The 15,243-nt window shown below is 37.4% G+C and overlaps 1 protein-coding gene across 5 annotated transcripts in view; it reads left to right on the top strand.

Moving 5' to 3' along the window:
- zfpm2a (zinc finger protein, FOG family member 2a) overlaps positions 1-15,243 on the top strand; it is a 251,008-nt gene that overhangs the window by 91,664 nt on the left and 144,101 nt on the right. For 4 of the 5 annotated variants that reach the window (XM_055211092.2, XM_073872430.1, XM_055211093.2 and 1 more), the window contains one exon: positions 3,764-3,922. The exons of the other annotated variant lie outside the window; for it this stretch is intronic. In XM_055211092.2, coding sequence (XP_055067067.2) covers positions 3,901-3,922 — 22 coding nt within the window. In that variant the 5' untranslated portion in view covers positions 3,764-3,900. The remainder of the gene's footprint in view (positions 1-3,763; positions 3,923-15,243) is intronic. 5 annotated transcript variants of the gene reach the window in all.

The raw sequence follows: 15,243 nt of genomic DNA, 5'->3' as shown, positions 1-15,243 counted from the left end.
AAAAGTTGCGATTTTGCATTATTCTGTAATAGATTAATCACGATTAATCGTTATGCAACCCTACTGTGGCTACATTTATATTTTAAATTGCCATGGTATAACCATCTAATACACCATATTGTTTCTCCTTTGTCTCTTAAAGTTGACTACTGGTTCATGGTTGAGTTAAAAACAACCCAGCATAAGTTTATTTTAACCCAACATGTGTTCTGTCCAATTTTACCCCAAAAATAAAAAATAACCCAGGAGAATTTAGAGTATACATGAACATAGTTTAGTATTAGTAATGTGCCATTATACTTTAACTGTTAAACTGCTTAAGGTGTTTTTCACACTGGCTATGTTGAGTTCTGAATCTGAGTCCAGTTGCTCCTGGCATCCCCTGCAGCATTGGTCTGGCTTACATCATCACAAATGTGGATGGAGAGCACAACTTGACTCAGTATGCTGTCAGATTTTGTAATTAATTGCTTGGTAGATATGTGTAGATGTTATAGGTATCTATAAGCAAGCAAAAATCTGTCTTGTTAATAATCTTGCAAAAAAATGATGTAGCATTTATATATAAAAGTGGGAAAATTAGTATCTCCATGGTGGGAAAATTACATCATGTTGCATTAACTTGGCATCAGTCGACTCATTAAACGCATGGCGGTGATAAGAGAACGGCCTAGCGGTGCGTGTGAATCATGATCCATTTGGCTTTCCATAATTCAAATAGATCCATTTTTCAGGGTGCCGCACGCCCTGCTTTGTTTAAATAGTGTTTTTAGAAACACTTCTGCAGGTCTGATATCTCTCTGCCCATCTGCTTTTAGCATATTGAGATGTACTGGGAGAACACGAGGTGCCGCTTTCCCCTGCGAGCCGGTAAAAGGGTGAACGCGATAAGATCATAAAACTGTAGCCTAATTTAAACGGCCGCTCTCGAGCACTTCACACCGTGTCTATTGAAGATCTGTGCGCTAATTCTTTTCATGTAGCACGAGTCCTGCAGATGTAGCGCACTATAAAGAAGTCATTTAACAGTCTTAATGAACAGAGCCGACCGTTTGAGAAGATCAGGCGGTGCTTGACGGTGCTCTGCGCGGGAAGAAAGGGCTCTTCACTGAAATTATTGCTTTATTAAAGCCAGCGCCTCGCTCCCGTGTTACAAGCCAACAAAATGGTATGTTAAGTGCCGCTCGTGCAGAGAAGACCTCGGTTTGTAGCTTCCCTCATGTGTGAAAATATGGCAGGTGTACTACGCACAAAGCCAGGTGGGCTTGCTTTATTATAAATTTACCATGTTAAACACGGACATCCGTTTGCCACCGTTTATTGTTATTGTATGGAAATAGGTGTTTGCTGTTTGATATGCAAATCATAAATTTAATGTGTGGGCTTGTGTGGTACTCACAGTAATACATTTTGAGGATATTAAAGTCGCCATAAAACGGAAGTAGCAATTGTCTTGTTTTCCTCGTCCATTGAGAACTTATTGGATCGCTTAAAGTTGGGTCATGTTGCTAATTGCTAATCGCAGCGATCTTTTTTGCGAACCATGCCCACCTGCCATACCATTGTATGACCGGAAGTAAAGAGAGATTGTTTCGAGGATGGGAGGAGTTTTGGGTTTTTGATTAAAGATTATAAAGGCACATTATTTTTTTTTATATAATGAAGCTCACAGACAAATCATTTTGTAAAAAAATCACAATATTCCCAAACAAATTATAGTTTTTAATTTCTATTTCATTGCAACTTTAAATAAATAAAAAATAAAATGACTATTTTATAATTTTTTTACTGTGAAAATTATTTATTTATACCTTAAAATAGATTGAATGCAACTTTCTGCAACAACCTTGCTTTATTTAGTTTATGTAGATTTATTAATATGCAAATTTGTCTCCGCCTTCACTCAGTCACACCAGTTCAGACTCTCTGATCCACTCAGTCAAATGTAATTTGGTTAAAGAGCACCTATTTCATTGCTAAGTTATTTTGTGTATTTGGTATACCGTATTTTTCGAACTATAAGCCGCACCGGAGTATAAGCCGCATCATTCAAAACTGTGTCATTAAGACGAAATAACATACAAGTCACAGTGAACTATACGTCGTGTTTATTTAGAAAATTATCTCACAAAATCGAAGAACAGACATTTAATCTGGAAAGGCGAGTTATTCTGGCGGACTCTTGCGGCTGTAGACGTAATGTTGTCTCTTGCCTCATAAATGTCAAAATTAATTCATACTGACTTACCAGGCGCACCTGACTATAAGACGCAGCACCAGCCAAGTTATGAAAGAAACGCGGCTTATAGTCCGAAAAATACGGTAATACAATGTGTTTGTGTGGTTTATAGTTGAAAAAACACATTATTTTCTACAAACCGTACATTTTTGTAGCTCCAGATATCCCTGTCTTCTTGAAATGCACTGATTTTGTCCCTGATTGGCCAGCTAATCTGTACATTGTGATTGGCCTGAATACCTCTGACGTCAGCTGGAAATGTGACGCTCCTTACCATGTTTGAAAGATTCTGTCACAATGCAATGCTCACAGGAGTTAAATTACAGGCTGCGAGTCCGAAGCGGGATGAATTATGATAATGTCGGTCTTGTATACATCACCAATCCCAGGAAGTAAACTGTTGCCTACAATCCGTCTGTTTGTTGTAATCCAAGAAAAGAGATTTATGTTGGAGATGATAACTCGCGTTGTCGTTTACTTTGGGGTTTGTTCCTTTTGCATATCGTTAAGATGTACTAATACACACTTACACACCAAAGGAAATGTAAAAACGTGAATCAGACAATAGGTGCTCTTTAAAGCATGCTTGTGACTTAGAAAACGGGTATTTTTTATGTCTTTGGTAAATGGGAGCAATGGTGATGAATTTTCACGTGTTTTAAAGCATATTAATACACCACATAGACATATAAACACTTGATTAAAAACTTGATTTTTACCACAGGACGACTTTAACCTTACTGCTGATACAGTATAAGCCATAATGCTATACTAAAAAGCTGTCTGAGAGATAATAACATGTGAATGCTTAAAAAACTGCATACATACATACATGCTTTTGTATTGTATGGAGATATGTGTTTCATGCGTCTTGGGTAAAGTTGTATAGAAAGGCTTATTCAAATGCAGAATAGCCGTTTATCTGTAGTTACAGATTTTAGGTAAAAGCAATTCCACCAATGCCCTTGATTGCTGAAAAACCGCAATATGCAAATCCGTGAAAAGTACGGCTACGAGGTAAAGTCAAGAAATCATTTAGATTTAAGGAAATAACATTGCACAGAGCAGAGAAAAAAATTAATCATTGGGAAAAAGTGTCTCTTTTAAGATTGCACCGGTGTATTACCTGCAGGCATGAAATGTAAATGGAAAATCAACATTGTATCCTGTGATAAGGCAGACAAATTAATAAAGGAATTTTCGGTACATGCGCTTCTGCGGGTGCGGGCGTTAAAAGTCACAGGGGTCATGCAGGAGAAAGGTTTCTTTTAGATGAAGAGGGTTTTACATAGTTTTGACACTTGCAGCTTTCCACACATACAGCAGCGGTCATAAGGAGAATCAGTCAAGTGAGTTAAACACAAAAACTTCCTGAGCACAGATTGTTCGCATTGTGATCCGAATGATGGCATATTGTTGAATACGTACAGTAGAAAGGCTGAAAGATGTGTTTACTGTAGTGTGCACTGGATATAGTCCCTTGCTGATTATAAAAAATCTGATTGTTGTGTTTTTTGTGTGTAGGTCCGCTGGACGGAGGTGTGGAGGAGGAGGAAGAAGAGTGCGTATCTGACGGAAATGAACTCGCGACTAAAGAGGAGTTTTCGGTGGAGGAAAACTTTGCTGCTGACTTTGAGACAGACAACCTCACCTGTGAGGACATGGATTACTTCTGCGGCAAAGGTCAGCCAATCACATGATAGATGTACAACCAATCAATGTTCTTCAAACAGCAATGCCATATCACTGTTTCCCAATCCTGATCCTCGCGTACTCCCTCCCAGAATCACTGCGTCCAAAAACTAAAGCCTCGCTGCCTCATGAGGCAATGACGAAGGCTACTCAGGGAAACGCATTCGGACAACCTTCATAGGCAGCGCAACGGATTTCTGTTTGACATATAAATAAAGAGAGCCTTTGTGATAACTAATCCCATATTTAAAAATGATTAAAAATACTAATTTCTCACTAGAAATGCAATCAAAAGGTTGGAAATGTGAAAATATAGCATTATTTATAAGAAATTTGTGCTCCATCCACTTTCTTGGCCGCCATTTTTTTTTTTAAATCAACAAGGCTCGACCAATCACATTCCCCATGCACGCTAGAATTGTGTGACAAGACAATGAAGGTATCTCAGAAGACAGGAAGTAAACCAAACATTGAATTCAGACGTGCAGCCTTCATGCATTTGAATGCTGCCTCCAAAGGCAGCAATTTAGGGATTTTGGACGCAGCCTAGGTTCACCTGGTTTTAGCTCCTTACCTTTTTAGAGAGACATGGCCTGTGTCCAAAACCACATCCCTTGACAGTACATACTGAATTAGATGAAGTACCTACTCATCATCGGCTGTTAAACCGGTACGTTCTATGTAGTGTGAATACAATCCAGACGTACTACATCCGCCATATTGGTTTATCATGTGACACACATCGGCATGACAACAGGTGAGCCGTTGACTTGGATGCTGTTAAACAAGTGCTATTTAACCACTAGGAACAGCTGTAACGATTTTAATGTAACGACGCCTATACTTCCTCTTCTTCATTGCATCCTCTCGTGAGAGTTCACGTGAAAGTTAAGTATCTATTGCATGCGCACTTCAACATCTTGCCAGAAGTAGTAGGTCATCCAAGTAATTCCGCATACTGTTTTTATAAATACTATGAATTCGGACATACTACTAGCCTCATTTCGGACGCAGCGATGTTAAAGCGTCCGTAACACACGTTGTTTCTGATGTTAATCTGAAGTACCTAGAGTAGATAGTATTAGTAGAGTATAGAGTAGTATTACATCCTTCATATCTCTGAAGAGACAATTTGGAAGGAGGAGTTATGAACTGCGGGAGGAGCGAGTCACGAGTCAACACTTTATTCGACACTTACTGAATAACTTCATTACATGTTCGTGTCCGTTTATATAATATGCACTTACGCGATTATTTCCAACATAACACATACTTCTTAAGGGGGTCGCACACCGGACGAGAAGCGCCGCGTCGTGTGCGCCATTAATCTAAAAACAGAATACATTATTTTCAATGAATTTATGCACGGCGGTGGCGGATACCTCTGAGTTGTCCTAGACGCAATGAGGTGCGGCGCTTCTCGTCCGGTGTGCGATCCCCTTTACTTACCGCAAGCAACTCATGACCCGGTTGGGACTTAAAACAGCTTTAAACAAACACGCACGCAAAACTCCGCTGCTACCCCGGATAAACAAATTATATCCATTGTTTCTATAAGGCTGGCTTTCTTTTTCTTACATCCAAAACTTCTTTTTTCGTGCCATTGTTGAGTCTTAATATAAAACAAACCTGTCGTGTGAAGTGATGCCTGTGACTTAGCATCGTCTCCCGCTGATTGATGTGTGGGCGTGGTTTTCCAGGGGAAGTGCCCATAAAAAGAAGTGATACGTTTAGCTTAGCTAAATACGTCAGCTGGACCAATAATCGGAAAAAACTTTCCGAAACTACAGAAATACTCTGTAACACGTCCAACTGCTTTTTTGACACTTTGCATTTGATTAGCATGAGGAAACAACTTGTAAATTGTGTTTATAAGTCAGAATGCATGAAATACCGTTGAACCCCCCTTTAACTATTCTGAAAGGGTGATGAGTTGAATCGGGTGTCTCAAATAAGGATAAGCTGGGAAAGGGGGTACGCAAGGACCAGGATTGGGAAACACTCAGGTGCTCAAATCGTGGCCAAAATCTGTGTGCACTTGAGAATGATCATGTACAGTTACACTTCACTTAATATCTTCTCTTGCTATTCAGTCACAGGAATCTGACTTCATATGAAAGAGTTTTGTGCTTTGAATGTCGCTCTTTCAAACAGAAATGTTTTTGAATTAGTTTTTTTCTTAATAAACCGCAATGCCCAAAACGATTTCATACCTTTCTAGGATGTCTTTGAGGACCGGAATATTTATATGCTGGTTACGAGTTGTGCTCTATTATTGTGATTTTCTTTTTGTTCTGCATTGAAAGGTGTAACTGGCGTGACGAGGGTAAAGCTTAGAACTAAAGGCAGTTTGGCAATATTCGGTTTCAGGGTCAAATGAAAATCTTCATATGTGCTTTTGTTTCCCGCTGTTCGCTGAAGGTACTGGGAAAAGCCTTGGAGATAAACCAATTTAATTTTTTTTAATTTGTTTTTGTAGAGCTTTATTCAGTGGTAGATGCCTTGGGAATAAAAACACATTCAGGTGCTAGTATTTTAAAAGATATCAAGGTCGTCCATTTAGAATTGAATTGGAAAAACTTTAATAAATGTATACATTTACAGTATAGACATCTGTATACAGATGAAAATAACATGAGAATTTTTCGAAAAAGTGACTTACTTATGAAATGTTTATGGTTTCCACTACAAAAGAAAGTACCTTGCTTTGTTTGGGAATGATACCATGGTAGTACCATGTTTTTTTTTTTTGCACTATAATACGGTCATTCAAAACCATAATAATAAATGCCAGTGTATATAGTTTCTGTAAAGGTTGCACCAAAGCTCTGTCATTAAAGGGGACATATCATGAGAATCTGACTTTTTCCATGTTTACGTGTTATAATTGGGTCCACAGTGCTTTTATCAACCTAGAAAATGTGAAAAATATCAACCCAGTAACTTAGTTTTGGTAAACCATTCTCTGCAAGCATGAGAAAAATTAGGTCATTGAAATTTGGCTCCCCTTGTGATGTCAGAAGGGGATCTTATTAAAATAATACCACCCCCACGGCACTGCCATTTAGTGCAGAGAGAGAGAAAAAGAGGAAATAATTGACAGCAAAATTGAGTTTCAATTTCAACAAACCACCATCATTTAATTATATGGTATTTTGAGTTAAACTTCACAAACATACTCTGGGAACACCAAAGATGTATTTTACATCTTTAAAAAGTCTTGTGAAATGTCCCCTTTATAGGGATAGTTCACCCAAAAATGTTTGGTTGCAACCCTGTATAAGTTTCATTGCTCTGATGAAAACAAAGTAAGCTATTTCGAGCAATGTCTGTAACAACACCATTTTTTGAGCACCATTGACTTCCATAGTATTTTCATTTCTACTATAGAATTGAATGGTGCTTCTGTTTTCTGCTTGATTACAAACATTTTCATTGAGTTCAGCAGAACAAATACATTTATACAGGTTTGTAATCACTTGTGAGTAAATGATGGCAGAATTTAGATTTTTGCGTGAACTATCCCTTTAAATTAAAGGGGACATATCATGAAAATCTGAGTTTTCCATGCTTAATGCTATAATTGGGTCCCCAGTGCTTCTATCAACCTCGAAAACAGGAATAAGAACAACCCAGTAACTTAGTTTTGGTAAACCATTCTCTGCAAGCATGTGAAAAAATAGCTCATTGAAATTTGGCTCCCCTTGTGATGTCAGAAGGGGATAATACCACCCCTTAATTTGCACTATCCAACCACGGCACTGCCATTTAGTGCAGAGATCAGCTCATTTGCATTTAAAGGACACACCCAAAACAGCACATTTTTGCTCATACCTAAATTATCTATATGATATTTTGAGCTAAAACTAAACATACGTACTCCGGGGACACCAAAGATGTATCTGACATCTTAAAAAAGTCTTGTGAAATGTCTCCTTTAATATGTACTCGTATCATTTGACAGCCTTTTTGTTTTGGGATAAGTTTTAGCAAATCTCCTCGAAGATTCGTTAAAACTTTTGGATGGCTTTGCTAAAGCGAAGACCACGGTGCAAGATGCTCAAGTAATCTTCTTGTTGTCAAATTATTTCTCTTGCTGCTGTACTGCAACTCCATGTTAAGTCTTCCTCGAATCCTCCGGACAAGTTTCCATTCTCTTCCCTTGAACAAGTATACAAGCTCATCAGGTGTCTTCATTTCACCCTGATCCTCTGCTCAATTAGATCTCTTTAATGCGCATTTAGCTCTGCGTCTGACTGGCTTAAATTCACTCCACTTCTGCAAAAGTGTTATGAATTAAAGGAAAACGCAATTCTGCTGGCATTAAAAGGGTTTATGCATGTTATTCCTCAGCTATAAAATGACAGAAAATAGTTTTTTGATGAAGCAAACCCTCTCAAATTAGATGGGATGTTGTAATTATAAACCACAGAGGAGTTTAAAACGGTCACTCATCCCTGGCCCTTTATCTGTTGTGGATAAATAAGAGAAGGTCTGTGGTGGTCGTAGTTTGCTGAAAACTAGCTTGTCGGGAGAACCATTAAAAGTTTCAGTCCTTAATAGGTATTAAGAATCTGCCTGAACACAAAGTATAATCATCCGTTTTCATTAACTTATGAAGCCCTTATTAACTTTGATCAAAAGCAAAGCGGCTTAAATTCAGAGGTCGGGCAGTTGGACGAAAGTTTACCCATGTGTTGGCATCTTTCTAGGAAAGATATCTGGTGCACCTTGCAGGCCATTATTTCGACTCTCTAGAGAGTTTTTGCAACCTCTTAAGCTCATACGCAAAATGTCTGACAGACATTTATTTAACATTCTGTCAGACCTGCTTGTAGTGAACCCAATGGAAAAATTCATACATTTTGGCCACATTTACACTTATGTGGCACAGATTCGATATTACCCACGAGCGTGTAAGCAGTGCACAGATACCAATATTTTCAGTTCGATTTCAGGTCTCATTCATATGTAGGGATGCCCCGATAGGATTTTTTTGGGCCGATACCGATTCCGATTTAAACAGACAACTTCTGGCCGATGCCGATACCGATATTAAACGCTTGTATACAATACAATACAGTTGGCCAATAGCTCGTTTATTTCTGCATCAAATTATTTTTACTGAACATGGATTAGATCTATTTAACATTCAACTGACCAACATAATAAGAGAGCCACAAATTAAGCTAAAACAAATATAAGACAGCATGACAACCTTCAAATGTGGTTTTTGCTATTCAGCATTTATTTTATTAACAACATCAACTCATTTTTTACATATAATGGATTTCTTTATGCAGTTAATTAATAAACAATCGGTATCGGCCTTTCTCGTGCTATTGCCGATATGCCGATGGTTTCAAATTCATCTAAAATCGGCCGATAAATATCGGTGGCCGATACATCGGTGCATCACTATTCATATGTGGAAATAAGTCAGATACAGGCATTTGCAATGTAAGCGGACAGATGGGATATTCTCAATGTGTCGTATGTCGAAAAAAGTAATTTGGCAAATGACGTCAAGTCAAATGGACACCACCTGTGATCACATGACTCTTCTGTAGTGACAGAGCAATAGAGGATGAGGGCTTCGCTTAGTAGAGTAATGCTGACGCTTTATGTCTTGTTCCAGAAATAATGCGGTACAGTCTTGTATTTAAACATTGTATAATCATTGTGTCTGTTGCATATCCCCACAAGTATGTAGGCAAACTAGGAAGACTTGTCCTTGCCGTTTGTCTTTCTGATTTGAATCACAGCCTACACTGTCAAAAATAAAGGTACAAAGCCAAAAACCATTAGGTACAAATATGTACAATTTAGGTACATATTGGATGTTCAAAGTACTAATATGCACTCTTTGAGTACAAAGGTGTACCTTTTTGAAAGGGTACTGTCCCAGTGGCAACTTTTGGAGCTTTATTTCTGAGAATGGTTGTGTCAGAAGATGTTTCAGAAGATCCAAGATGTTTATGTCTTTCTTTGTTTAGTCGAGAAGAAATTACGGTTTTTGCGGATAACATTCCAGGATTTTCTCAACAGTTTGCAATGCAGTTTCAAATGGCTCTAAATGATCCCAAACGAGGCATAAGGGTCTTATCTAGCGGAACGATTGTGATTTACGCAAAAAAATATACTTTTTGTCTTGCACTTGTCATGTGACACGCAAGCGCGATATTACGTATTATGTAATCACATCAAAGGGTCACATGTTACTGTACATGAAGAGTTTGGTTCCAAAACGCAATAAATTCATTTTGACTAATTTCGGTAAAAACGTGTTTTCTATACCAAGAATTGACAAGATGAAAACCACTATTTTCTGTTATAAACTTTCACATAGCATTTTAAGGTTATAATAACATTAAAAATTCAAATCCATAATTTGATTTTCAAAGATTTATTATAAAAACTGATAATTTTTTGTACAAAATGCTATAAATCTATTGAATCAATATATAAATGTGCATTCATCTTTTCCATGTTGTCCATCTCCTGAGTGCATATCGCATAAATTATTCGATTTTGATGGCTTACGTTTCTTCCCCGCCACAGGAAATCACCACAGGTTTATTAATGCCATCAAAAGTATTATTTTGTTTTTGTTTGTTTGTTAATCACGAAGTACAGTAGATGAGGAAAACTAGGACTCTGTGTGTATTCAAAGCGCCGCCCTTATTGTTTACAATGCGTAGAATGGTGCGCTGTGATTGGTTAAGAGGATTTATTGCATTCTGCAGAGAATGAGGAATGCCGTTTGTTGCGGTTTGGAAAAAAAGGAGAAAAGATGACAGAATAACACGGCAGATATTTGGTAGTAACAATTTTTTTGAAAAATGTGTTTTGGAACCAAATTATTCACTTTTAAATCACATCTTCTCGTCTTGCATTAGCCGTGTGACGTGCACGACCTTACGTATTACGTTAACACATCGAAAGGTCACATGTTACTGACAATTTTAAACAATAAACTATGTATCAAATAGTATAATTCCACATACAACAACGTCTGAACGGTCCTCTTTCTCCACACTGGAGCGGTAGTTTCACATACGTTATATGTGACCTTTCGACGTGATTTTGTAATCATGCTGGCACATCACACGGCTCATGCAAGATGAGAAGTTGTGGTTTAAAAAGTACTTATTTTTTGAAAATGACGAGTGTTTTGCTGTATAAGCCCCTTGAAACTGCATTGCAAACTGTTGAGGTCCACTAAAGTCCACTATATGGAGAAAAATTCTGGAATGTTTTCCTCAAAAAATGTAATGTCTAAGACCAACAAACATCTTGGATGACATGGGGGTGAGTAAATTATCAGAATTAGTTTTTTTTATGAAAGTGGAGTATTCCTTTAACTTCATGCTGCTTTTTTTACTCACAAGAAGCATCTAAAGCAACTTTCGTTTTGGACAACTTTGTAGGCAACTGTTCTGTTCTGTTTTAATACTGTGACTTTTATTACTATCATGACATAACATGCAGTAAATGGTTCATGAGACTTTGAGTTCACAGGAACCATCATGCATTGCGATCAAGGACTTCATCTTTGAAGTGTTAAAGTACGCGCACATCTTTTTGCACATCACTCATTACAATTCCCAGCAGCCTTCGTGGAACCAAATACCCTGAAGGGTTCTTCTCCGCGACCACCCTAAACTGTTTGGAGAGGGTGTCTGCTTTAGGGGCATCGCTGCACACTCATGTACCATGAAATGATCGAGACAGTTCTGTCAATGGCTTCATAGGAAACGCTTTAGAAACAGCAGAGCGCAGTGTGAAATGAAGTCCGCATTCATGAATAGAGCGAGTCTAGCACACAGTGTGAATAAACATGAAACTTGAAGCTTGTCGGAAGACACAAGACCTCTTTTTTCAAAGAGATGAGAATATAAAGAGAAAAAATGCTACCTTGTCTTCTCATCCCCCCTCAAAAAGCAACTGCACGGCCAATTTCACATTTATAGAGCTGTGATTGTGAACAAGTTTTGAACTAAAATTTACAAGCCTTGCTATAATTGTGAGAGTGGTGGGGTTATATAGATTTATTTATTACAGGAATTGTGAAATTTGACCTTGCTTCCATGTTTGTCTGTTCTTGTAAATTTTTCCGATGGGAACTAGCGTGTTGTCTGGTTCTGACACATAGGCTGATATGGAAGATAGGAAGGATGATTTTGTTTGCTCATATGATGCAATTTTTTATGACGGCATCATATAGCTTTTTTTAAAATGTTAGTGTATAATGAGAAGCTCAAATCTGAGATGGCAGATGAAGTTAGATTATTTGTTGATTATAAATATATTTAATTGAATGCTTAAAGTACACTGTAAACATTTCTTGTTGCACTTAAATGATTAATCCATTTTCTTAAAAAAAATCCAGATAATTTACTCACCACCATGTCATCCAAAATGTTGAAGAAATTAGGTTTTTGAGGAAAACATTCCAGGATTTGTCTCATTTTAATGGACTTTAATGGACCCCAACACTTAACTACACTTAATGCAGTTTCAAAGGACTCTAAAAGATCCCAAACGCATAAGGGTCTTATTTAGCGAAACGATTGTCATTTTTGGCAAGATAAATAAAAAAATTGCCTTTTTAAACCACAACTTCTCGTCTTCCTCCAGTCGTGTGACGCGCCAGCACAACCTCACGTAATTGCGTAATGATGTTGAAAGGTCACGTGTTACATATATGAAACACACATTTGCGGACCATTTTAAACAATAAACTGACACAAAGACATTAATTAGTATCATTCGACATACAACATCATCGGAACTGTCGTCTTTCTCCACACTTGTAAACACTGGGGCGTAGTTTCACATACGTCATCCGTGACCTCTTGACGTGATGACGTATTACGTGAGGTCGCGCTGGGCCGTCACAGGACCGGAGGAAGACGACAAGTTGTGGTTTAAACGTGCGTATTTTTTTTTTTTTTGCAATAGATGACTATGGTTTCGCTAGATAAGACCCCAATGCCTCATTTGGGGATACTTTAGAGTCCTTTAAAACTGTAATTTTAAACTGTATTAAAACTGTTAAGTGTTGGGGTCCATTAAAGTCCATTAAAATGAGAAAAATCTAGAAATGTTGTCCTCAAAAAAACAACAACATAATTTCTTCTCGACTGAACAAAGAAAGACATCAACTTTTTGGATGACATGGTGGTGAGTAAATTATGTATTTATTTATTTTTAGAAAATTGACTAATCCTTTACATTTTTAAGTTTAAATAACTTGAATTAATAAGTCATTTCTACTGCTATAAATTAAAAAACTTAAAAGAAATTAATTAAACTTTATTATTACTCCTCAGTCCTCAATAGTCAATAAAGTTTAAATGACTTGTTACAGTAAGTCAAGTAGTGCACTTAAAAAAGGAACTTTTTACAGTTTATATAGTTTGAGCTAATTAAAATATTTAAAGGGACACACCACTTTATTTAAAAATATTTTATAAGTCTCAATTTCCCCTCAAGTTAAACATTTGACTTTTATCATTTTGGAATCTATTTAGCCGATCTCCGGTTCTGGCGTTACCACTTTTATCATATCTTAGCATAATAAATTGAAAATTACCAAAATTACCAATTATAATTTTCGAAAGTTACCAAGGGGACTATATTTGGGCGCTGCATAATATAATTGCGCCTGCTGCAGCCATGTTACGGCAGCAAAGTCCTTGATTATTACGCCAGAATGAGAGTATAGTTCCTAACCATATCAGCCTAGAAAATTGCAACTTTTAATTTTACGTCGGTCGTAGTACACGATGTAACTACAGAAGAGTCAAGTTTTAAATAGGAAAAATATCGAACCTTTTTGGTCATTTTTGAGCGAGATGCTAATGGTCTATTCAGATTCAGTGAATTACGCTAAGCTATGTGATTTACTGTTTACATGAATAGTGTATAATGACTTGTTTATAATGCAGTAAAAATGGTTTAGAGGGGCACTTTCGTGTTTCAGTAAACTGAACGGCTTAAAAACATACTAAATGGTGCTTTTTCATAAATTAAAGTCAATTAAAATCATAGGTAATGTAGTAAAACTACAGTTTTGCCAATGGTAATCAATACTCCAAAAAAGTTAACAGGATTACTACAAAAAAAAAAACATGATTAATTTTCGTAAGGGTGGATAGAGTTTACCAGTTGCATGTGTTTAATTCTGAGTAATAACTTGTTGCATTAAAAGCACAATGGAGAGACTTTTACTGTAAGTAGCAAGATATTGTTAGTGTCACACTGGTAAAAACAATATATTGTATCGTCTTCTGCAGCATTAACATGTTCAATATAAATTGATCTAAATAGCAGCATCGAGATTCAATTCTGAACCAATTCTATCGCCACAGCTTAAATAATTATAAGACATTTTTGCCCGTAGCAAGGTGCCACTTATAAGCAAATCTGTTGAATCCAGGCGGCCTTGCGACGCAAGCCAATAAACAGAAAGCGATAGAATTAATTACGCCAATCGGTTTCCTCACTAATCGGGATCTTATGCAACAGAAAGATCTTTTCAAAATATTTCTCCCACCGCTGATGCTAACACGGGACAATATGGGAAAACGCTCGTCTGCGGTACGATAAGATGAAAGACACATCCCTTTAGCCCCGTTTGACTCTGTGCAGGAAATGATTCATTAATGTTTGTTAAGTATGACAATCTAGCCAGGCCAGATCTACATACTCCAGACGGCATCGCGGGGAGAGATAACACAGGCCGGCGACAGCCAGAAGAGAGCACAGCCAGTTCCTGTAATGATGGGGAATTTATGGGCCTTTAAAGAGATAGTGTTGTGGCCTTCTGCTAATCACACACTCCACCGGGGTGCTGGGTGGGATTTTGTTCGGTTAGTTTCCTTTTTTTTCTCGCCTGTATTGGAGCCATTTAAATATTTCTTTTTTGCTTCTAAATGCTACGTGCCAATGTAGATTGAAAGTGAAACCGTGGACTTTATTGTAATGTCGAAAGCAGTTTAAGTATTCGCGATACAGGTGTCTTTTGGTTTTACGTAAAATTATTTAACAATTTGCTTTACAAGTTCTCAATTACCATTGCTTTAAATGGAGGGGAAATATTGCTTGCCTAAGTGGCCACCCATCACCAAGCATAACAAAATGAGCTGGTTATCTTCAAAACACACAGGATACATAATTCAAAAGTTCCCATTATTAGAAAACAATCCAACAAAGCAATTTTGGTCATGTAATAGCTAGAGCCATTTTCCTGCTTTTGTAAAGTAGCGTTCAATAACACGGCATAATTCACACCAAATAAACAGACA

The sequence above is a fragment of the Misgurnus anguillicaudatus genome, chromosome 10 (assembly GCF_027580225.2).
Source record: "Misgurnus anguillicaudatus chromosome 10, ASM2758022v2, whole genome shotgun sequence".
NCBI classification, from domain to species: domain Eukaryota; kingdom Metazoa; phylum Chordata; class Actinopteri; order Cypriniformes; family Cobitidae; genus Misgurnus; species Misgurnus anguillicaudatus.
This window is presented reverse-complemented; position numbering and strand designations above follow the sequence as displayed.